This window comes from Hordeum vulgare, chromosome 3H, assembly GCF_904849725.1.
Source record: "Hordeum vulgare subsp. vulgare chromosome 3H, MorexV3_pseudomolecules_assembly, whole genome shotgun sequence".
In the NCBI taxonomy this organism is placed as follows: Eukaryota; Viridiplantae; Streptophyta; class Magnoliopsida; order Poales; family Poaceae; genus Hordeum; species Hordeum vulgare.
Window position 1 is genome coordinate 49,851,879 of NC_058520.1, and position 25,816 is coordinate 49,877,694.

At 43.3% G+C, this 25,816-nt stretch overlaps 2 protein-coding genes and 1 long non-coding RNA gene across 3 annotated transcripts; 1 reads left to right on the top strand and 2 right to left on the bottom strand.

Moving 5' to 3' along the window:
* Window positions 1–13,355: 13,355 nt before the first annotated feature.
* LOC123442920 lies at window positions 13,356–14,408 on the bottom strand. The gene is made up of 2 exons (XR_006630541.1): window positions 14,317–14,408; window positions 13,356–14,176 (listed from the first exon to the last, which is right to left on the bottom strand). It is a non-coding gene; the product is annotated as an uncharacterized LOC123442920 (long non-coding RNA).
* Window positions 14,409–14,581: 173 nt separating this feature from the next.
* On the top strand, window positions 14,582–15,827 carry LOC123442919 (protodermal factor 1-like). Its single transcript, XM_045119103.1, has 3 exons — window positions 14,582–14,716; window positions 15,032–15,260; window positions 15,347–15,827. Exons 1-3 carry the CDS (start codon window positions 14,599–14,601, stop codon window positions 15,666–15,668), a joined length of 669 nt encoding a protein of 222 aa, XP_044975038.1. The 5' UTR covers window positions 14,582–14,598; the 3' UTR covers window positions 15,669–15,827.
* A 2,193-nt stretch (window positions 15,828–18,020) lies between these two features.
* Window positions 18,021–19,415, bottom strand: LOC123442921. Its single transcript, XM_045119104.1, has one exon. The coding sequence runs from the start codon at window positions 19,362–19,364 to the stop codon at window positions 18,342–18,344; it is 1,023 nt and encodes a 340-aa protein (XP_044975039.1). The 5' UTR covers window positions 19,365–19,415; the 3' UTR covers window positions 18,021–18,341.
* Between the last annotated feature and the right edge of the window lie 6,401 nt (window positions 19,416–25,816).

Genomic DNA, 25,816 nt, shown 5'->3' on the forward strand with positions numbered 1-25,816 from the left:
GATACCTTTGGCCATAAGACACTTGGCGATGCGGTTATCGTTGGGGGCGCCGAAGAGAGATACCTTGGGAGAGGGGTGGCAATGTCTACAGTAGCCGTTGCCACCATACCATCATCGTCATCATCTTTGGAGGGGTACTCTTCAAGTGCCACCATACCCTTTGGATGGGGTTTCTTGACAAAGTTGTTCTTCTTTGCGAAAGACTTGGCTTTGTCTTTGCGAATGAGCTTGCCCCTGTTGTCTTCCCTCTTATCATAGGGACACTCTGCCACGAAATGACTCACATTGCCGCAGTTATAGCATGTCCTCACACGTTGCTTGGTCTTGAACCCACTTGAGTTATTCTTGGAGAAATTGGGCCTTGATTTTCTCTTGTTGCCCCAGAATTGCCTTGACGAAAGAGCCATGTGCTCCTGATAAGCATACTTAGTGTATTCAGGGCAGCCTTCCTCTTCCTCCTCCTCCTCTTGTTCTTCAGAAGCAGCCTTTGCTTTTAAGGCAAGGTTGGGTGAAGTTGTCTTTGACCGAACGCGAGCAAGAGCATTATCAGCGGTCTTGTTCATGATTGACATTGCAATGAATTCCTCTAACACCTCACTCGAGGACAAGGAGTGGAAATCTGGTCGTTGGCGAATGACGGATGACATGGCTTTGTTGAATGGCATGATAGTCTTGAGAAACTTGCGCTTGATCCATGTGTCATCCACATCCTTGCTTCCATGATCCTTGAGGGAAACAGCAATAGAAGTCACCCTTCGATAGAGATCTCGAGGGTCCTCATCTTCCTTCATCACAAACTCATCGGCCTCATCAAGAACCACTTCATAGTTGGACCGTTGAATGCTTGAGCTTCCCTTGTACATCACCATAATGTGCTCCCAACAGTCCTTAGCCAGAGTGAAGGGGCGCAAGTGAGGAAGATCTTCAGGAGGCACTGCGGACTGGAGAATGAATAATGTGGAGTGATTATATTGATTGTCCGCTTCTTCTCTTGGAGTGAGAGTTCTTGGGTCATGCGGGTAGTATACTTGCTCAACGATTCTCCATAAATGTGTTGAGCTGTGATTCAAATGAGACTTAATGGAAAACACCCAGTTAGCTTCCTTGGAGGAATTGGCCTCTGAATCCGTGTTGGCGGGTTTAGCCACCAACGCCGGTTCGGGAGAACTTTTAATCCCCTCAATTAACTCTTTAAGCACGGTCTTGACTTTGTTTGTCAAGGACGTCCTGAGGTTGGCCATAGCCGCATTCAAATCGTCCCTTGTGACCGAAGTCAAGGCCATGGCCTCGGGTTGTCCATGGACTCCTCCCTCATCATCATCCATACTCTTCGGATGGTGAAACCCTTAATAAAGAGACGTGGCTCTGATACCAATTGAAAGGATCAATATGGTTGACTAGAGGGGGGTGAATAGGCAACTACCAATTTTTAGCTATTCTTAACAAGTTAGGGTTAGCAACATAAAGGTTCTCTAAAAAGACAACTAGGTGAGCAACCTATATGATGCTACCAACTATAACCACTAAAGCAAGTAAGAAATACTCTACAACAATAACATACACAATGTAAAGGTTAGAGATAACCACAAGTGGAACCGATGAAGACGAGGATGTGTTATCGAAGTTCCTTCCCTTTGACAGGAAATATGTCTCCGTTGGAGTGGTGTGGAGGCACAATGTTCCCCAATAAACCACTAGGGCCACCGTATTCTCCTCACGCCCTCACACAATGCAAGGTGCTGTGATTCCACTATAGGTGCCCTTGAAGGCGGCGATCGAACCTTTACAAACAAGGTTGGGGCTATCTCCACACAAAGCTTAGAGGCTCCCAACAAGACCACAGAGCTTCACCAAAATGGAATGTGGCTCCGAGGTGACCTCAACCATCTAGGGTGCTCAAACACCCAAGAGTAACAAGATCCGCAAGGGATTAGTGGGGGAATCAATTTTCTCTTGCTGGAGGTGTAGATCTTGGCCTTCTCAACCAATCCCTAGGAAATCAACAAGTTTTTTTGGCTAAGGAGAGAGATCAGGCACATATGAGCTTAGGGAGCAACAATGGAGTCTTGGAGGGTCAAAGGTAGGGTTCACGGAGTGGAAGAACCCCTTATATAGTTGGGGAACAAAACCAACCGTTACTCCCACTTACTGTATGAGCACAGCGGTACTACCGCTCAGGGGTAGCGGTACTACCGCTAGGACTAGAGCGGTACTACCGCTTTACCCAAGGTAGTGCAAGAGCTACTACCGGGCCTACCACCACTGAGAAAGTCTTCGCAGAAGGTCCGATGTAGCACAACCGCTACGAGAGCGGTACTACATTCTTGGAGCGGTACTACCGCTAGCCAGGGGGCGGTAAGCGGTACTACCGCTCACCTCTAGCGGTACTACCGTAGAGCCTATTTGCCAAGAGAGAGAGAGAAAGAACAAGGGGGGCTCCATAGCAACAAGGGAAAAGCGGTGGAGATAAAATGTGCGCGTGAGAGTTTGATTCCAGCCAACCTTTTCGACACGGATCCCCTCTTAATAGTACGGCGTTCCTATGACTCAAAACCACCAAAGAGAACCGTAGAAGCCACCATGCTTCTAATCCACGAAGGGGAGCCGAAACGCCTTGTGCCTTTGTCATGAATTATCTAAAATGCTCAATGCACACGATTAGTCCGTTGAGGTACTATCATCAATCACCCAAATCACTTAGGGATAAATATGCCCTAACACCCTTGATATGTTGTTCCGAATGGCTCTCCAAATCGAGCGGACCACGCGGAACCGGTTGCATCTCCTCCTCCTGTTCATTCCTTCCCTCCCCCGCTGCTCATGTCTGTGAGTCGCCGCCGCTACTCGTTCGCATGTGCCGCCATCGCTGCAGCTGCTCGCCCGTGTGCGTGGCCGCCACAGCTCGTCAGCGTGTGTTGTTGCCGCGCTCGTCCATGTGCCCCGCCGTCGTTGCAGCTACTCGCTCGCATGCGCGGCCGCTGCTGCTTGTCCGCATGCGTCCCTGCCGCCGCTCGTCCGTGTGTGTCGCCACCGCCGCTTGGTTTGTGTGCACCGTGGGGAGAGGGGGGTTCGTTCTTCTCCTAAGAACCATTCCATCCTACCTTATTCCATTCTGACCAAACACCAACATGGAACCATTCCATTCCTAGGGAATGGAATGATTCCATGACATTCCACTTGGTCCCCCAACTGAACACACCCTTAGTATGGCTCCAAGATGGCTTTGGTCAATGGGACACTATTGCAGATAGATGCTCCATAGCTTAGTTTGAGGAATCAAGGTTCGACCAGTAATTCACATGTATACAATGCCAAGTCCACACAAAATATGAATTTTGTGAAAACGTGAAAATGCGAGGAGATGAAAAGATACACACGGAACTGAAGTTGTCAGATATGTTGGACAGAAGGCTATACCACAAGCGAAACAGTTGTTACACCGGTATGCCATAGGTGTAAAGTGCATTAGCATTGACTAGATTATTGACTCTACTGCAAGTGGGATTCTGTAGGAGATATGCCCGAGAGGCAATAATAAATGTTATTGTTTATCTCCATGTTCATAATTATGTTTATGTTCCATGCTATAACTGCTATGGTTCTCGAGTCTACAATAAGCACGACGCTCGGAGGAAGACTCGTATGCACGTGTGGAATAATAAACGGTAAAAAGTATTCCTAGTCTAGCCTCTAAGACTAGCTCAAGTGTTGCATGATGGTTCTGTTTTCCTAATCATGGGCATGACTATGCCAGCAACTTTGAGGGCACAATGTTAGTAGAACACTTGTGTTGAATCGACCCACTTGATGTTATGCCATGAGATACATTCGTCACAAGTTAGGGGTTAATAAACACTAAGAAAATTAACGTTTGCATAATTCCTTAGACCATGAGAGTATCGAGTTCCTTCATACTTGTTTCGTGAACTTTGGGGTTTGTTAAACATCATCTGTAACAGGGTGGCTATTACGACTGTTTACGGGTTCACGGAAAACTATGACAAGTAACTTGGTAGCTCGAGATTGGGATTTGCTCCTCTGACAATGGAGATATATTGTTTGGGGCCTCTCGGTGTTACGGTATCCATCATCATCTGGCCACACACATTGTGATTTGATCACATGGATGCCGAAACACAGAAACGAGAAAAGAGAACAAAATCGGTAATGAGGTAACTGGCATAGTGGACAAGTGTTGATTCACGGGGATGCCGACAAGTCTGACCTCTGGTGTTTGTAACATATTGCGAAGTAAAAGGAATAGCACATGGAAACTGGAGGTTCGCTCGAATATTTATTCATGTGGGTATAGTTGGTCAATATGGGTTTCCACGGCTCCGATGTTGATCATTGCTCGGAAAGTGTTCTGGTCATGTCTATACTTCACCGAACCTATAGGGTCACATGCTTAAGGGTCATCTATCTGCTGAATACTAGACAGGGAGTCTGAGAAAAAATCACCGGAAAAGTTTCGGGGACAACGGAAGAGTTCCGGGGAAAGAGAACACCGGAAGTGTTTCGGCAAAACCGAAAAGTTCTTTCGGAGTATACCATTAAGTCAAATTGGTTTCGGCACACGCGTGGAAATTATTGGAGTGTACTAGAATTGTTGTGGCAACTTGTGAGATTTTCAGAGAGAAAAAACGGAAATGTTCCGGACTGCCGGAACCGCTTTGGTTTCTTTTCAGAAATGAAAATAATTGATTTGAAAATGTTTCGGAACGCGTCCAAAATTATTTTAGTGGGTACTGGAAATGTTGTAGGCCTACAAAAAAAGTTTCGGATTATTCAGACGCAGAAAAATGTTTTTGATGAATACTGAAAATGCATTTATGGTTATGGTTGAAAGTTGAGCTTCCACAAAATTTCTTGAGGGGGTGATATGGAAGGATAAGGGCACCCATTCGCTTTCCCTTTATGCCCTTGTTAAGGGCCACTTTCATGGGGGTTTTGGGTATTTCAAGTGCCACCCCACCCCTTGAGTTTTCCTATAAATAGAGGTGGAGATGCACTCTCCACACTCACTCTTTCTCACACACACATGCCATGCATGATCTGGCTTTCTCTCTCCCTCCCAGCAAAATAGTTTCGTAGAGCCGAAAGGTTGTCTAGGTTCTCGTGGGAACTAGTTCTAGACTGCAAAGCCCTGTCGGATAGATGACATCGTATGTGTGCAACTCTGTATAGAGATCGTAGTTTCGGTCTTAGTTCAGTAGTACCTCCTGAAGGGCTATCCGAGTAACTGTTCGAGTTTTGAGGGTCCTCTCGAAGGGGTGTCCGATTGACCTTTCGGTTTTTGATGGTCCTCCCGAGGGCTGTCCGACCGCCTCCCGGAGGGCTGTCCGAGGGGCAGACGAGGGAGTACATCCTCGCGGTTGGGAGGTTGTAAATCCTAGCTGCGGGGATCTGTACCACCGATCGTCATCGACTCTACTTCTGGTTCGCTACGAGTCGGTAACGAAAAGATCGAGCCTTGTATGCAGTCTCCATAGTGATCGTGGGTGTGCTCGTAGATCAGAATTTTTTTGTTTTCTGTCGCGTTCCCCAACAATTTTGTGTGGAGAATATCATATATACTGAAGGTTATTATTTAGGAATATGAAAAATTGCATATCATTTTATTAATTAGATGAGGGTTTAGTAATTACAAGGTGCAAACCAGGCGAGACACAAACCGACGCGGTTGCGAGTGTAGGAGCAGAACAAGAGGAAGGGGTTTTCGGCCCTACATACACAAGGACAGTCTGCAAAGCTGGAATGAGGGTGAAGGTGTAAGATGATAACACGTGTGTGGTGGTGGACATTCAATATAATCATAATCACCGCCTCATCCAAACTGCTGACATGCTGGTATTCTTGCACTGACACAAAAATTATGACCCCGCTATTTTGAAGTACGTAAAGCTCTCTTGCAGTACCATGATGTCAAACATACTGTGATCATGTCCATGCTATGAGAAAATGAAGATGAAAGCTTCTTTCTGAGCATGACCGGACGAGACCTACTAAACTAGTAAGTACTGAAAAATGCACATACTAAAACGTACAAAGCATACTAACCTCGTAAACTAAGAAAAGAAACACGTTTTCTTTTCTTTTTTCATTCCGCAAGAGGCACGGTTTTCTCTTCCAGTTTTTTTGTGAGATTTTTTTGTCAAAATCTTTCAACATGAGATCTAGTTTTGATGTTCTCGATGTGAGAAATCCAACGGTTAACACGGTTCGAGATTTGGACGCACGGTTTAAGAAATAAAATGTTTTGCAATAAAATTCATGTTTAATATTTTCTAAATACATGATCAACATTTTTTGGTAGACCTTATATTTTTTCTATATATTTTTGTATATATGAAAACAAATCTATATACCTTTACCATTTTGTAGATGTTTAATTTTTTTTTTCAGATGCTTGATAGCATTTTTAAATACATGATCAACTTTTTCAAACACATTGTATATTTTTGTATACATTAGAAACATCTTTATACAAATTTAACATATTTTAAATGCTTGATTAATACTGTTAGAAAGTTGTATGTAAAGAGTTTTTTATAATGTATAATACTCCCTCCGTCTAGATGAAGCCGACGATGACGATTGCAGCCGGAGCCAGCAGTCGGCCAGAGGCAGCCGACGGAGGCGACAGCTAGCAGCCGGCCCAAGGCAGCCGGCGAGGCCGACATGGCCGGCCCGAGGAAGCCGACGAAACTGATTGTCGCAGCAGGCAGTCGGTCAGAGGCAGCCGACGCAGCCGACAGCGAGCAGTTGGCCAGAGGCATCCGGCGAGGCCGGTACGGCCGGCCCGGTGAAGCCAACGAGGCCGACGCGGCCGGAGCCGGGAGCCGGCCCGACGCAGTTGGTGTGCGTACTTATGAAGCGACGACGGAGGCAGATGGTGATGAAGCAATCCCGGTCGGATAAGGGCAGTGACGCCCGGTACAGGACGACGATGGGAAGACGCGCTGTCGACGGCCAGAAGGGGCCGCCGCATGGCGTGAGGCCGACGGATCGGTGTTGAGGCCTGATCGCGCCGATGTCGAAGTAGAGGCACGGTGGTCGACAGCGGCGGCGGGCGACACAAATCGATCTTAGATCAGAAAACCAAAAAAGAAGAACGACGACCAAGAGACCGGAAAAAGAGAGAATACCCGGATCAAGAGATCGGGAAAAAGACTCTCTTAGGCAGCCGATCAACAAGACCGACAGACGAATCCTAGGTACGGGCGACGCGGCCCGCGACTACGGTCATGGAGGACGACCACCCCAGGGGCGGCGCACGGTGCGAAAGCGGCGGGCGACGGCTAGGTCTAAAAACTTGCGGGAGATACCATGTTGATAGAGAAAAAGGAATTGGTGGAATAATTGTTGTATTGCTTGAGCCTCATGGGCATATATATATATATATATATATAGGAGTACATGATCATCTTGACGTACAGGTCAAGGCAGGAACAAATTCTAATCTATCTATATTTCCTAAACAATCACGTTACTCAACACTAACGTATAAAAAATGTATAATCTGCATGAAAAAGGTAGACATTCAAAAATATATGTTTTAAAAATGTTAATCATGTATTTGGAAAATAATAAACATGTATATATATCAGATGTATAAAACAAATGTGCGTGTGTACAAAAAGATTACACATCAAAATATATATTTAAAAAAAGTGTGAAACTTATATGTGAAACATGTTAAACCAGTATTAAGAAATAGATGTATACCAAAAATGTGCAATGTGTACGAAACCAACATATACCAAAACAATGATGTTGTTGAAAATTGTTGAACTTGTACTTAGAAAGCGTTCTTCACGTGTATGAAAAATATACAGCGTGGAAAACAAATGTAGACATGCGTTAAAAATAGACAAAACAATAAAACTAAAGAAAGAAATGAAAGAAAACTGAACGGAAAAAGAAAACAAACAAACCAAAGGAAAACGTTGCAAAACAAAAGAAAATTAACGAATAGAAGGAACGAAACAAAGAAATCATTGAAAAACAAAAAAAGTGAAAAACATGAAAAATATGAAAACTGAGAAAGAAACAATGGAACGTGATGAAAACAAAACAAAATAAAGCTGAAACTATAGCGAAGAAAAAAAGAAATCGGTGAAAAATAAAAAGAACAGAAGATAAAACAAAGAAACAAATGGAGAAAAGCTACAACGAGTGAAGCGAGTCCATGGCGAATGGTCCGGCCTGCTCGCGTTGCAGGTGACATGAGAGGAGCTTCCATCTTGCTATAAGCGAGAAATAACTCTCACGCAACTATAATGTCCTTCGTAGATGGCGTGCACACAACAAACTAGTGGGCCGGTCAATGCAAGGGGTATAAGGAAGATTACAACTATGCTCACTAACTAGTTTTGTCAAGGTCATGTTCAGCGCGTGATTTTTTTCCGTCCGGTTATATTTTCTCTATTTCTTTTATTTAGTTCTTTTGGGGGGTTTCAGGTCCATTTAAAACTAAATCATTAACTTCTTCAAATTTGCAACAAAAAAAGTCCATGAACATTTTCAGATTTCCAAACTTTTGAAGCCCCTGAACTTTTGGAGAAAGAGATCCTTAGACCATGAGAATGTTGTGCACCTTTATGCGGGACAATCACTGTCAGGACACCACAAGCCAGGGGGTAGACTACTAGGATTTACGGAACCTTCTGGAAAGTTACCAACTATTCTTGAACCTTTCCGGACACTCCAGTGCCTTCCAGGGTACTTTGAGACTTTTTCGATTTCGCCAGAACATATCTAGTTCCCTCCGAAAAATTTTAAGATCCTCTCTGAAACACTTTCGCCCTCTCTAACACTTTTTCAGTGAATTTCTATCATGCTCATATTACCTCCTCGTACTCAACAAACCGATGATCCTTAAGCATGAGATCCTGCAAGTTTGGTAATATGAAACATGACTCGCAACCTTCTGGTTAATAATCAATAGCGGGATTTGAACACTCATATTGATTCCTACATACACAAATATTTTTTAGCCAACACACTTTTATTTGTGTAGACAGTTTGCTTTGCTTTGCCATACATAACAAAACCCGAGGTGAGACTTTTGTTGGTATCCTCATGAAGAAACAACTTGATTACAATATCAAGTTATCCTCACTATCGGTTTTGTTCTATTTTTTTTGTTTCTATATTTCGGTATCCCCGTGATCATGTCACGTTGTGTCTTGCTAGACGATGATGGAAACCTAATACCGAGAGGGCCCGAAGAGTATATCTCCATTGTTGGAGGAGTGAATCCAAATCTTGAACTATCAAGTTTCTAGACATATGTTTTCGATGTACCCGGAAGTTGTCGTTATAATCACCCTGTTACGGGTAATGCTTGATAACCCCACAGTAACTATCCGGCATGAAGGTGCACAACATTCTCATGGTCTAAGGATGTCAACATACATTAACACTTGACACGATTATGCTGATAACAAAGTGATAGTGTGATCTTGTGGTATATCATTAATTAGGTATGTCCAACACCATTGTTCCATCAACAATGTGCTCTCATTGTTGCCGACATCCTTGATACTTTAATAATGTCCTATGAGCAGGAAAACGGATCATCGTGCAATACATGATCTAATCTTAGAGACGAGATTATGAACCATTTTTATGTTTACGTTTCCACATATGCAAAGTTCTCCCTTGAACCTCATATTCAAAAACCATTGCAATTATAGAACAATAATACAAAGATTAGTTACAAACATGAAAAATAAATAATTATTTTATTGTCGTTAGGCTATATTTTCAATAAGTCCTGCTCATGGCAGGACTGCTTGTGGTGGCGGTCTTCATTAGGAGGCACTTGATGCAGTCGTTGGTGATCCAGCGCGATGATCTTCAATAGTGAATTCACTGGCCTGGCTAGGTCACCAGAGAAGAGGGAGTCGGTGCATGGTCCTGGACGACAACGAGCTCGGCATTAGACTCGAACATGTCGTTCAACTACATGGTTGATTTCTTGTTCCTAGGTATTTTTAAGGAGTTTTATGAGTTTAGTTTGGGCGGCAAGGCGATAGTCGTGCTCTAGTGTAGAAATAATGTGCTCCCCTGTTCTTTCCCGTTCTGTTGGTATGCTAATCGCCAGCGGAGGGTGTGTAAAGTTGTGTTTTTGGTAGGTCTTTCAGGATCTCGTCGTTTTATGTTTTAGGTGCATCCTTCTGGAGTCAGTCAACCTTCATGGTCTTCGAAGTTTCTATAGGCCCTTATCAGTGTTTTCTTCTCTAGGGCAGCTATTGCCTCCTCCGAGGCAGACCACGGCCATCAACGTCTTCTGGTCTGCATCGACGACTTCTCGGGCACTGCTTCTACAAGCTACTGGGTTTATAAAAATTTGCTTCGCCGAGACGAAACCCAGAGGCGGCATCGAGCTATACTCACGGTTCGTCGCCGGTGGATAAGAATTCAACACCCTCATGGATTTAAATATAATTTTATTTTTCTATATGGTTGTTCATGTGAGGACATGTGATGCTTAATACATGACCTTAGGCTTTTTGAGAAGAAAAAGAAAATCTTGTGCGGGCCTGTTGTGATTTTAATTCCCTATATGCATGTGTATGACATGTGATGCATGCATGGACTATGGCTTTTTCGGAAGAAGAAAAACTATTGTGCAGGCCTGTTGTGTCAGCAGATGTGAAGTAGAGACCGTCATGGTAAATACCACGAGTGGCGCTAAGCGTCATCAAATAAAAGGAAAATAAAACTGAAGATAAAATGCGAGCGATAAAATATGTGTGTTCCAAATTTAAAAGGCCCACAACAATTATCAAAGTAACTGTACCCTTTGAAAATGGCAGCCATGGAACGAGATTCCCGGGTACCTTCAAGGCCCTCCAATTCTCAACCTCTTTGCCGGCAAATGCACGAAAGGTCACATGGAGTCCCGGTGCTCAGGGCCAATCGCCCATTGCGCAAGTAGATGAGCCACAGTTCTCTTGGACCATTCTTCTATTATTGGCTCCTAAGGCTTCCTCCAATGCAAATGTGCTAAGAGCAAGTACAATAAAGCTGAGTCATCTGGCTATAAGGAATAAACTAATATATTTTTGTTTAGTTAAAGGAGAGAGAAGGTAAGCGGGCTCTTAGCTAAGAGCCAGCTCTAGCACGTGTTCCTAGGCATTTTGTGAGTATAAAAGGTGGACCATATAATAAAGACGTAGTACACTTTTGCAATGAACTATTGTACATGTTGGCTATAAGACGGGTTATAGGTGACATGTCAATGGCTTATAGCCAGCAGCTGGCTATACTATTGTACTTGCTCTAAGTAAGGTGCTAAGAGCATTAAATATGTTAAGCAACCATAATCTTCAATGCATTGGTGCTTAGTTTGTTGTTGCTAAGGTTGTCTCATTTAATTGTTTAGCAACTAAAGTCTTGCATGCATTAGTTCCCTTCATTTTTAATGTTTTGCATAGGTTCTCATGACTAGCACCTTCTGAGGGCATCAAACTCCTCTCTCTCTCTTCTTAATTAGATTGTCACATAGGATTTTTTACCTTATTGGCATGCTTAGCACCTATCCAAAGTGAAGCATTGGGAGCAGCCTAAACTGTGATTCCAACTGTTGTTGCATATAGCCCATTGTTGACAGAGATCTTGACTGTGGCATTTTAGATATACTCCTCTGTTCCTAAATATACAAGTCCTTTTAAAGATTTCACTACGAACTACATACGAAACAAAGTGCATCTACATTCTAAAGTATGTTTATATACATTCGTATGTAGAGGGTGTTTGGTTGGGCTTCCTACCAGCTTTCTACGCTTTGAAGCCGGCGGCCCAACCAAACAACCAACTTTCGTCTCGATTTTGACCCGCGGCTGCAGCTCTTTTACACGCGAGAGGAGAAGCTGGTCGCGAGCAGCTTCGACCGCGTTCCCCCGCGGTGAATCGATCCCACGCCCTCCCTCCCCCTGTGACTTCACTGTAATTACAGGAAAACTGCCCCTCCCATATAAACGTGCAAAGCCTCCCGTTCTTTTCTTCTCCCCACCCATTATCCCCCGCGGGTAGGGGGTGGAGCAGCAAGGGCGGCGCTAGGGTTTGTGCGGCTAGCCTCGTCTGCCGTCGGAGATCGAAAACGCCGATGCCCGCTCACCCTCGCCTCGTTTGCCGCTGGAGACCGCCTTCCTCGGTTCGTCCGGCAGCCCTCGCCCGTCGTCCTCGCCTCGTCCGCCCGCCCTCGCCTCGCTCGCCACCGGAGACCGCCCGCCCTCGCGTCGCCCGCCACCGGAGACCGCCACCCTCGCCTCACTCACCTCCTCCACTTCCCCCTCCTGGCCTTCTCAGTATCTCCACGGTCTGCCCAAGGTAGCCCCCTGTTCTTCTTTTTTCTTTCCTGTGCATGAACTGCGTATGAAAAATAGATGCATATATGTTTGTGTGTGATTCTATCGGCACAAAAATACATGCCTTCATATGTGATTCTATTAGCAGAAAATACATGTATATATGTTTGATTCTATGAGCAGAATAAAATAGATGCCTTCATATGTATGCATGCGTTCATATGTATGAATGAGGTTTACTTTCGTCGTCGTTGGGTGGCTGGACTCGACACATGACACAAGGATTTTGAATCATACCCTGAAGAAGTATGCACATAAGTTCCATGTTCCTCCACATGGTACTACCAAACAATACTCATATTCAAAGCAATTTAGTTTCAAATTTTGTTTTTGTAATGCTAACTTTGTTATAATTTTTAGGCAAATACTACCTTGTCGATTCGGGCTATCCAAACCGAAGTGGGTACCTTGCTCCATAGAAAGGCCAAACCTATCGTATACCGGAGTTTCGCAATAGGCGGAGAGAACAGACGGGGAAGTATGAGGTATACAATCATGCTCACTCTTCACTTCGCAATGCGGTTGAACGCACATTTGGTGTGCTCAAGGAAAAGTGGTGCATCTTAAAAAAGGTGCCAAAATTCAAGCCTAAAAGACAAAAGAAGATTATTGTTGCTTGTATGGCGCTTCACAATTATACTCAGAACACCAAGTTACGTGACAAAGAGTTCGATAAGTGTGACGCGGATAAGGACTACATGCCACATGTTTTGCGACAAACTGTACCACTACAAGGCGATAGCGCCTCATCTTTACTTGATGCGATAAACATGAATGATGTTCGTGATAACATTGTTGACTCTTTGTTTGCCGCGACACGAGGATACTATCTTATGGGAGAGCCAGTGATGTCTTTTGGTATAGATATTGATGTATGAACAGGTAATGTCTTTTGGTGTAGATGTAGGAAATAGGAAGTATAATTTGGTATAAATATGTGAACAGTGATGTACGAACAATGTTCATTATGATGTATGAACAACTAATGTTATATATGAACAATGTTAGCAATTATCACATTTTAATTACCTCCAAAATACATACATCAACTAAAAATAAATGAAACGTGTCAAAAAACAGATTATTACCATGATATCAGGACATATATACCGTCTCAGCATCTTAGGGGTATTCCAAACATTTACTCAAAAGCCACAGCTCAGACAGCCAATTTATCAAACGACAACACTGCTCACAGCAGCTTTTCCACAACCCATAGCTCACAGCAGCTTTTCCACAACCCATAGCTCACAGCAGCTTTTCCACAACCCACAGCCCAACCAAACACCCTCGTAATCCATAATGAAATCTCCATAAAGACTTACACCCCTCCGTTCCTAAATATAAGTCTTTCTAGAGATTTCACTAACGACTACATACGGAGCAAAATGAATGAATCTACACTCCAAATCATGTCTACATACCTAGCCTTCAATATCGATGGTTTCTGCAATTTACTCAAAACCCTTGTAGCACAAGTCTGGTAATAAGCAAAACTTACTTTTTCACATTTATCTAAAGCAGGCCGAATCCTCCACACCACATTCCAGTTGGACCAAAAGACAGCTTCAGTAATACAAACAGATGTAAGAGTGAAACGGATTGGGATCATCCAGGGCCTCCACATTCTAGTAGAAGCAAGAAAACATACCCCACCATGTTTCCATTGGATTTCCCAAGTCAGAGCATCAAATCCAGCTCGATGCATAGTTTAAGTACACCGAGTAGTTGGCAAGCACCGATCACAATTAAATCTTCAGGGACCGGAAAGTATTCCATTCCGAGTGGAAAGAAGCCTGTCCAAAACACAGTGAGGATATTAATGCGACGGCCTTACGCAAAGCTCCAGTGTTCCCAACCATCTACCAACAATATGAGGCAGCTAGCCAGAAATCCAGACGAAGAATTGGGTTAAAACAGGCTCTAAAATACTCACCGTGGGAGCTTGGTCATGCAAAACTTCAGAGATGGCAAGCAGATCACCGTCATGCCTGTCTAGCTGGACGAATCGAAGGCATTAATTGACAGCCAACTACTAACAGTGTGATGAACATATACAGGTCCATGCCTGCAAATGCAATGGAATCATCGCAACTGTAGAGTGCCACTCATGTATATATAGGCATCCGGAGACCCTTCAGTTCATCAACCCAAGCATCTCCATCAGTTCAGTTCAGTTGCTTATTCTGTTGTCTACTCTGCACATACTGAGAGCAAGATGGGTGGCAAGGTTCTTCTGATGAGTGCTGTCTTGGTGGGGCTTGTTTCACTGAGCTCCTGCAGGAGCCTGGGAGAGTTGCATGAGCAGAAGACCTACTCTTCTTCTACGCCCCACTGTATGTTTTAACCCCATCCCTTCTGTGCAGAACTGTGTTTATTACTACTTCATACAATAGCACCGCACTGCATCCACTACAGTGATCCATGGTCCGTGGATAAGCAGATCGCTGCATACCACATCTACCTAGCTAATGCAAAATATGAAATGAATTCATGCTATCTAGTTGCACCTGTTGATAACTCGTTCGCATGCTATCTTAGTTGCACCAAATTTCCATGGCCATCGGAACACATCAGGCCATATCACAGAATGGCAATAGCTGCAATAGATTTCAGAGTACTAATAGTTGCAATTCTGTATACCTTACCAGATGGGGGCTCACCAACTCCCTCGCATGGGTCAGGAGGAGGCTACAACCCGACACCGACACCAACTTACGGTACTACACCAACGCCGACGCCATCTTACGGCACTACACCGACGCCATCTTATGGCACTACACCGACGCCATCTTACGGCACTACACCGAGCACCCCAAGTACACCTTCCCATGAAGTCCCTGCAAGTCCAAAGAAGCATGGATTCATTGGATCCTGCGAGTAAGAGCTAGAATTAGTAAACAGCAGAAATATCAAACATCACAAAACAACGTTTCTTAAATGGTTTTCTTTTGCTTAAAATGCAGCTTCTGGAAGAATCACCCAGACGCTATAATTGCAGCTATTGGGTCCCTTGGCAACATCGGCAAGACATTTGGTGCTGCATGCAGTATGATAGGTGGCAAGAAGCTAGGAAATATGCATGATGCACTCTCAAACACTAGAACTGATGGTATTGGCGCCCTGATACGCGAGGGGGCAGCTGCATACCTCAACTCCATTGTGAACAACAAGTTCCCATTTACAACCCAGCAGGTGAAGGACTGCATCGTCGTGGCCGCGACCTCTGATAGTGCTGCTTCTGCCCAAGCTGGGGTCTTCAAGAAGGCAAATGAATCCCACTACTAGTTTTAGTCATGGGTGTTTCTTGGCTAAATTTCTTCCTACCACGCATTTTTCTTGATTGATGCTATCTTGTGGCTTGATATATTTATCGTATTTTTTTTTGATTTATCATGTATATCACTATCTAATATATTCTGAGTGTAATAAATCCATCTTTTTCCATTGCTTGATATCAATGTTACTATACTGGATTAATAACAGACAGAAAAAACTATGTACTCCAAACACCACAAAAGAGCAATAATAAATCAAACACCAGACTAGTGCTACTCAGTTTACAACACAAGAAGTTTATAAATGTTAGCTGTTTAGAGCATGTTCTTTTGTATACGAAATATCACCGTCTCACCACACCTACTTGTGGCCTTGCCCTTGTGGCAAAGTGTCAAGCTAATACTTTATGTTGCTAGCAAACTGTTTGCCACACCATAGGCAAGTTTTGGCAAAACATTGTGTCCAGGACAGGTGCGCTACACTACATAGCAAGAAACTATGGCATGAAAAAACTGCATTGGAATGGCCAAACATGCCTAGCAAAGGTTTCACAAATTGACAAAGCGGTCTAACAAATGCCACAAAGTTGGTTATTCTTAGACTGCATAGTTAAATACCTACAAACCTTGTTTTTGAATCCCAGAAAAACCTGTAATAAGACCATCTTTTCCGTTGATATCCTAAATTTCATAGTTCAACCTTTCAATCTTGCTCTTGAACCCCAAAAATCCTATGACAAAGGCACATGTTGCCGATGGTCAGAGAAACAAGTGTGATCATTCAGAAATTTGGATAACTCATCGGACAACTAGACGTTACAACAAAACTTCACACAAAACAAGGGATTGGTGTTTGATACCAAATAAATCCAAGAACTTTCAAGATGAGTCGAAGCTTTCCCTTCAGTACTTCTCCAAAAGAGTCAATTTAGATGTCAAGTAAAAGCTAAATGTTAATTTACTCTGGAAGAAAATTTATTCAAACCTCACTTGAGGTCAGTCTATATTTTGGTGTTTTCCTTTAATTTTGACTTATGAGCTCTAAGTTCTGCAATGGATGTGCTATGTGCATCATGCCTGATTCAGTATTGTTGAATGCCAAGCATAACGAAGTAAGAATATTGTGCAATCAGCAACGTCATGTTAATCACAGTTGAGAACTACTATTTCTGACAAAATTACCTCCTGGAGAGAAAACTTCAGCTCTTCTTATTCTGCTTCACAGGATTTAACCTGTTGATTCTAAACATAGAACATTTACTGTGTCAGTAACTCGACAGTATCATGGCCGTTTTAATAGGAAAAGAAGTAATCTGCACCTGTCCGAATTTTAGCAAACAGTAAATGATTATGAATGTTAACAAAGAAGTACCATTGCGTCACCAATCATCCTCACACCGGGATATTTTTCTGATTGACACATTTTCAGTGTTACAGAGCCGATTTCCCTGCAAAAGAGTAGCCCTCGTGTTGAACAGAAGGATGATCAGTTTCTCCTCTTTCACCGAAGCACCTTTCAATGCAAACACTTGTAACAACTGTAGGGGCAAAGACTACCCAAGAGGAGTTGCTCTCAAATAGCTCAATCCACATCCTCTATCACCATTCCAGTACACACGGAATCGTACATAAGGACAAATAAGTAACAATAAATATGATAAAAGGTGTGTAAAATGAAATGGAACAAAACCAAGAGCTTCTGGGGGAAACAAAGAACGCTACTTGAGTAAAGGTAAGGTTGGGTGAGAGGTAACCAATAATATCTGAATGTCGAGTTAAATGGACGAATTTAGTAGTAGCATTCATGTTTACTGTTTATTATTGTAGATGCATAATTGCATATAGCAATTGACAAGTGATTTCAAACACTTTTTTGCAGATGTACGTGCTCTGCGCTCAACTGTTGATTGATTATTTATCAATGAATTGACACTATCCACTTACACACCGGAATATTGCAAGTAACGGAGTACCTAGATATGAAAAAACTGCAATGATCACCAAATAGACGTAACAAAATTGACTATCAATTTTTCTAGTGATTGGCTGATAGGAATGCAGGCGGATGTGTCCGCCTAGTCCGTGTTGATCATTTTAGCATTAGCATGAAAATTACAGCAGCAGAGATTAGTACATCTTGGTCCGGCACGGAAAGATACGGACACGACGGGCATGTCCACCTGCATCCCTACTGATTAAGCATGGTTATGTTTTAGTTATATTCTTACAACAGAAATGTTATCCTACTCAACACATAAGAGATATACTGTCAGTTAGTCAGAACCTGCCACTATGACAAGATATACAGGTGGAGTTGGAAAAATTTGGCTGCACAAAAACGGACTTGTTCAGAGAGGATAAATTTATCAAAAGTTATACTATCGTTTACTACAGCGTTAACGCATTTCTGTGGGATGAGTTACAACAGTAACAACAACGAGGGCAGTTCACCCATTTGCTTGTGACACGAATAAGGCAGTAAACACAATGGCAAAGGAAAACATGACCCTATGAGAAACCGTATTCCATAAGTGGGTATGTTAAACTACAAGCTTTGAGGATAAACCTTAGAGAATATACTGCTTTCTTTCCACCTCCGATGAATCATAATGGTGCATCCTCTCAAAACCAGCAATACTCCATGAATCCGACATCAAGCTGGCCATCTAGAAATGGCGCGCCTTCAAATCTTGTGATCCATATGGGAATCGAACCATTTGAAGATCTCTCCATTCTCCAGGCTGGTAAATTCATGGTATGCATATGCAATATTCAACTCCTCCGTCACATGCCTCTCTAGCCGGAACCCCTCCGGCAAGACCTTCGCTTCCTCCGCCGCGGCCTTCCAAGGTGTGCTCCTTCCATCGTTCTTCAGAAAGCCCTTCTCATCCAAGAACGACTTCTGGCGAAGCATGTCCACAAGGCCATCGGCGACGGTCGGGGTCAACCCCGGGATCCTCGCTGCCAAGAATTCGGCACTCACGGCAAATGCGTTGCACTGGATCTCCCGCACATCAACGTGCTTTGACTTGAGCCTGTCTATGCTTGCCGCCACCATCTGCGCCCTCTCGGCGTCCTTGGGCATGTGCACGAACAGCGCCGGCGGGTAGCCGGGCGGGATTTCCTCCATGGCGGCAAACACGCCCTCGGCAATCATGATGGCCACGCTGCTGAACCTGACCCTCGCCGCCAGCGCGGAGACGAAGTACCCGCCCGAGGACGCGCCGATGCCGACGAGCGGGAGGCCGCTTAGCTCGGGGTGCTCCTCCTTGGCCCACCATTCGATGATGGAGCCGACGGCGGCGAGCTCACTGCCGTCGCCGGAGGCGGCGTCGAGGGACCAGCACTCGGCGCGGCTGGACACGGCGAGGACGGCGTAGCCTCGGCGGAGCGCCTCGCGCGTGAACCGGCGCTCCTCGGGGAGCCCCGCGCAGCGCGGGCAGCCAGGGGAGGCGTCGAAGAAGTCGGTGGCGCGGATGGTGCATCCGGGAGCGACGAACACGGCGGCGCGCGGCGGGCCCGGTGGCAGCTGCCACAGCACCTCGTTGCCGCTCCTGCGCACGACCCGCGGGTCGAGGCGGATGGCCGGGGTCAGCGGCGGGGCGAGGGGAGCGCGCGGGAGGAGGAGGGCCGTGGCGAGGAGGATCAGCGCGCAGGCGGCGATCAGGACGGCGGCCCTGCGCGGCTGCGGGAGGGGGCTGTCCATCCTGCTCCTCCGCTCGATTAACCTTCGCGTTAATGGAGATTCGAGACGGTTTTGGGAGAAAGTGACTGAGTTGACTTGCTTGGATAAAGGGGAACGAAAGTGACTGAGTTGACGGTGCGCTGGGAGGAAACGTCGGTTGGGCTGGGTGTGGATGAGGCCCATGTGTAAAGGTGGCCCGGCATCTTAGCCTGGCCCGGAACGGCGAGTTCTCCATTGAAGTAGGAAATGATTCCTTATTTAATACTACCAGTTGAATGCCCGTGCGTTGTCACAGGCTAACAAATGAATCTATGATGAGTCCTGGGCTACACCTTCTTGATCATTGTGATGTCGCTTTGATATGTTGTCATCCCTGTGTCAAATCTGCCATGTTTTCTTCAAGTCCACCAAACTATCATTGCTATTCCCAAATCCGCTCCAAATTTGCATAAGTTCTCTCTAAGTATGAAAAATTGCCAAAGTCATTCCAAACGTCACTAACTTCAGAGAGAATTTCTTATTTAGCCCTTCCTTAAAATTTGCTTTCCTTTTTGGCACTCAAACTTCAATTTGTTCCCGACACTTCTTTCAATTTTAACCATGAACGGTGTTAAGTCAGACTTGGAAAGACCATTTTACCCCTAGTGCAGTATGTGAACAAATTATATTATAAAAATAGAGCTAAATCGTTGGATTTTAGTTTAAAAAATTGGGCATAACCTCTCCTGTGTTTGATGTCATGTCCCCTGTAAACAATTTATATATTCATCTATGCACACATTTCATGTAGTACCATGACAACATGAGTATAAAATCTTCAACATATGCACATAATTCATCAAGTAACATCCTCAACTACCGTAATCATCTAGTTTCATATAAAGTATCTCCAGGAGACATACATACATGATACATCACATAAACAACACAAAAGATTACAAGCTCACATGATGAGCTGAGTACATAAACAATTTCCAAATGGAGCTCGGATAAACAATATGCAAAAGCTCACATGACGGGCTGAGCGGATGAATAATTTCCAATAAACACATAATGACCAAGACAATCACAAGCTAAGCTTTCTTTTGCTCTTCGTGCGCTCAATGCAGGGTTGGCTGGGTTGAATCTTTTGCTTCTTGTGCAGATTGCATGGAACCACAAGAATCTTTGCAATTTCCGTAGCAAGTTATTTCTTTCTCTTTTGCATTTACCTTCCAAGGAACAATTGTTTGCTTGTTGGGCACATTACTTTCAGTAGAAATGAGCCCAGGCTGACTTGAGATGGCCCTGGCCCTGCACCTAAGCGGTAATTTAGAGTTAGGAAACAATATAAACAATTTAGCAAAATGATTGACAAGTAGGATATCAAAATTAAAACAATACAGTGGTGTGAAAGCACACACAAGTCCTTCTAGACACAGCACACAATAATAATGTAATACCATCAAAATTCTATAATGGCCTTGTATAAGCAGAAAAAATTGCATGTACTTTGGTATTACCTTTCTTGATGTAAGTGTGTTACCTTTTAGTGGTAGCTTTCCAGTAACACGGTCTTCTTGGGAAACTGAAAGTCCCGCTGGGCATCCAATACTGAAGAATAATAACAGTCAGCTTCCTGAATTCAATACATGTATTATAATTTTACCTGATTCAGGTAAGTAGAATGCACCTTTGAGATGGTGTTTGATACAATATTTTGTGAAAACAAAAGTCAGCAAACATTCAGGTAAGTAGAATGTACCCTTGAGATGGCGTTTGATACAATATTGTGTGAAAACAAAAGTCAGCAAACACTAAGCCATCATCAGATCCACTTATGGATCGATATTTTAACGCAATGGTATCATCCACCTTACGTGTGTTGCATTCACCAATAGCCTGGTCAACAAATAAAAGCGGAAGGACAAAATCATGCAAGTGTTACAGAATGTAGGTATGGCAAGGGGGCTATAATCAACGCATTGAAAATAACTTCCGTTTTGGCTAAACATGCACATGATCAATGGATTAACAGAGAAAAAGCAATTCTCTTAAGGGAAGTACTTATGTCATATTTCTATGTCGAACGTAGGCAATCTATAAGTCTATCCTCCATTTTGAGGATCAACTTTAAGCACAAAAATTTGCCATCAACTACAGTCCATGTCCAACCTGGAAAATGGTATGTCTTTTTATTATCATTGTGGGAAAAAAATCAACTGCAGTACCGCACTGCATATCCTTGAATCATATGTGCACTTCTGTTTCAACTTCTGTGAAAAGAACCCTTCAAGCTGTCAGAATTCCTATTTTTGAAATTTCTTCTTAAGTCCATTCTCTGAGTTTCGATAAGACAACTTGAAGGATCCTGATATAATATATGAGGCATACAACCGAATATACAAATTAATTAAGAAAATAAGAAACCAACAATGCGAGAGTTTTCTTTAGTACTCTCCTGCTCATCCACTCATGATATAGTATATTATACCCTACCTGCCTGGAATCTCATAAAAACAAGAACTCAAACCGTTCATGTAACTAAAGTAAATTGATGGTCCTAATATATGAGTGGATGTGCTTCAGTTTAGTTACTTACCTCTTGCAAATTTGGTATGAGTTGGTTGCATTATCAATTGCACACCTTCTGAGATGACATGTTAATTAACGGGAAACAGAAAATATGGTTTCCTGTTTTCAACTTACTATTGCACACATTCTTAGTAAATAGTCAACATAGCTTGAATAAGTCTGTTGTTATGCTGCAGATATATACATACTATGGCTTCTGAACCCGTTATAATCACAATCTGTATATTTTAGTGTTGCCATCATCGATCGGTTCTATTTGTTCTGAATCAACTTATTAGTTTCTCGGTACTTGCAGTATATCCTTAATTTTCACTGTGGCATACATGACCAATAAACTAACCAACACCAATAAAATTAAAATTTAAAAATGTAACTTCTTACTTGGTTCCTTGCACAAGTGAAGTGGCAGGTTTGAATCACTCCAGGAGATCGATGACACATTGCACCACCGCCCCATCTCGAGGTATCCAGCCAGCAGTATGTTCTGATTATGATTGTGTGACAAGTCAAATATGCAGGGTTGTCTTCACTACCAATTTCCTAAAAATGTCAGGTACTTCACAAGTCTGAATTCTCAAGATTTCGTCTAGACTGGTAAGCTCTTTTTATAAAAGTTTGGGTCTCTCCCACAAATTAAGTGCATACCCAAAGAGCAGAACTGTGATATAACAAAGCATGTATGTAGAAATAGTAACAGAAAATAATCATATAATTAAGTTCATCATGTGATACTTCAAAATTGCCACGTAATTAATCATATAATCAAGCATGTATTATATCTAGAATTCTACAAGTTGCTAGGACAGCTGGTCAAGCGCTAATAATTTATTTTCATAACTTAAAATTCGATGGAGTTCTTATAGCTAACTATATAATTTTACATCATCCTGAACTGGATCTGGAGCGCGGGGTAAATATTCGTGATGGGGACATCTATCAAATAAGGATCTATAATAAAGTCACTCCTAACCGAGGGAGGAGGAGGCTAGCACAGTTCATAAATTACCACATTACAAAACTGAACCATAAGATCCAACATGTATCTATAGTGGTCTAAAAGATCTTATATTAGTTTACAGAGGGAGTAACATATACATATTTAGCTAGTCTTAACTATTAGGTAGGTGTGTATAGAAAGATCTAGACTACATCATTTCAGTACATCATAGCACAAAAGGTTCAGCGATGTCGAGCTTACAAAGTCTTCCACCTTAGTTTATCCTACATTGCTACAGCCTACATCTATTTACTTGCAAGAGTCCTGACAAAACTGCTGTTGCATCACACAAATATGGCTATCAAAGAAAAACAGAAAGCAAGTTGCATTCTGTGCCAAAACCAGGGAATATCACTTGTCGTAGGAGTATCTTCAGCAAGAACCGTGATGTGCTACTACTCCTAGTTTCAGAAACAAATAATATAGATGCAACACTAACAAGATGTGGGATACTAAGCAAAAGCAAAACAATTGTCAGCGAGAAATAGAACTTAACTCTGATGTGTTGCTACAGCCGTTCGTGTAACCTCGTCGTTCTCCACCCCATCGGCCACGCTCTACTCCGATGGCTGACCCCACCCCTATCCATCACAATAAGAAGACTATTCCACGTACAGAATGGCGTAACAAACACAAAAGGACTATCAAATTTCAGTTATAAATGAAGCAAAACTCTGACCATATTTACGGGACGGAAAAATATAATTTCTCCTAGACTACGTCTCAGCAACGAGCCAATGACAGATTTACCTCTTCTTCATCCTGGAACTATTATCCCATTCCCATCTCCATTAGAAGTCCATGTTTGTACCTCTTCTTCATCCTGGAACTATTATCCCATTCCCAACTCCATTAGAAGTCCATGCTCGTACCTCTTCTTCATCCTGAAACTATTATCCCATTTTCATCTCAATTAGATGTTGCTCGGAGAATATGCATAAACAAAATAGTGCATGTCATAACCAAGAAATCAAGATTGAGCACAAGTTTTGTATTACTAATTAGACCAAGGAGAGGACCATACAAAGTTTTAGAGAATATGTATATGTACTATTAGTGCAGATCATAACTAAGAAATCAAGATCGAATTTTTACTCGAGTTCTCTATTAGGAATCAGACCAAGAAGAGAACCGTATAAAATTTCCACACCCGTGTCAGCAGGCAGTGAGTCGCCTGGCTCAGAATATCCATGCGAGAGAGCTTTGGGAGCTGGCTAGTGGGTCCTAGGACCATCTGTAACTATGTGCGCGAGTCGTGTACAAGGAGTATGCCAAGATTAGTCTCTGAACTCTCTCTCCTTCTCGGAACCTTGGAATGAGATCCTCTAAGATATCAAGAGAAGTCAAAGAGAGGTACAATTCACTGGCATTGCTTCACTACACATACACGAACAGTGATTCAAACACATGCTTATCTGGAGTAACTTGCTACAGTAAACACTTACATTATTTTAACTACATCGCTTGCTTTACTCTCTGACTTCCCTCCCCTGTTTTACACAAATAACCAATGTAGCTTCCACGCCTGTGCTCATGCAAGTCAAAGGAGCCGGCTCCCTGACCCTCACCCCTGCTTCCTAGTCCTCCCTATTGTATCTCCAATTTCCCATCCCCAAACTCTCCTGTATGGTTGTATGGATGAAATAGATTATTCATGAGATCAAAAAAATTAAGAGAGGAAAAGGAAGAGAAACAGCTTACTGTGTGGTTCTACGTTCTACCCCAATCAGGCCCAAGCAGGAGGCGTTATCAACTCAGACGCGGAAGGCCTCGGCGGCAAGCGGGAACACCCCAGCCGTCTTTCCTTTGCCTCTCCTTCATCTTCGGCCAAACACTACATCACTACTCCGGTATCGCAGATTCAGGCCCGCTGTTTGGGGAGAGTGATTGGAGGAGGGGAGGCAACAAGAGGAAGGGGAGAGGACGCACCAGGACGTTTCTGATGGCACCCGTTGAGGAGAATGGATCAGGAGCAGGGAAAAGCACGAGCCGCCGCTGCACTCCTCCCTCTCCCCTGTCCCTCTCTCTGTCTTCCATGGCGGGAGGACGGCACGGGATGGGAGCCATCCCGTCCCGTTCCTCTAGATCCAGAGAGCACCTGACGGCGAGCACAATGGGCGACGAGATTGGGGGTCAGGGGTTGGGACGTGCGACGTGTGCTACTGCAGGGGGGTTGATAAGGTCTTAACAAAGCAAAACAAAAATAAGTCATCTGAACTTTGAGAAAGATAAACACATAATTATGGTGTAGTATGGATTATTAACATTGTGCACTTAATGTCAACAAATTAACCGTAAAATGGGTCAAGTCAAAATTACAAGTAAAACCGAAACCTGTTCAATATGTACCTATCTGCATATAGCTACATATCCATATGCATTGAGCGACACTGATCGCGCGTTAAATTTTCTAGTGTTTCTGTATTAAGAAAACTCAGCTTGCATGGACAACTATAGACAAAAGAAAAAAAAGAAATGGCATCACAAAAATTAGTATGCTCAGATACACAACAAACAAGGTGCTTAGTGATGTACTTAATTGTTAAAATATCATACCATGTCATGCCGAGGTATCCCTTCAGTAATGCAGACAACAAGGTCAAGCTCTGCTTCCAATGCCTCCATTATTGCAGCAACAGCAAATGGTGGTGGAACATATATAACAGATGCATTGGCCTTTGTCTCGGCCTTAGCTTCTGCTACTAAGTTGAAAACTGGAAGGCCTAGGTGCTCAGTTCCACCTTTTTTGGGAGTAACTCCACCTACCTGTTCAATTCAAAGTACTGAAGTTAAAAGGGAATCATTTGATGAAAACCACAACAGAGACATGCTAATTAGTTGAAGATACTTATATTTTAAAAATTAAGCTACATATCTATATATCTTAGACTTAAGAAAAGTC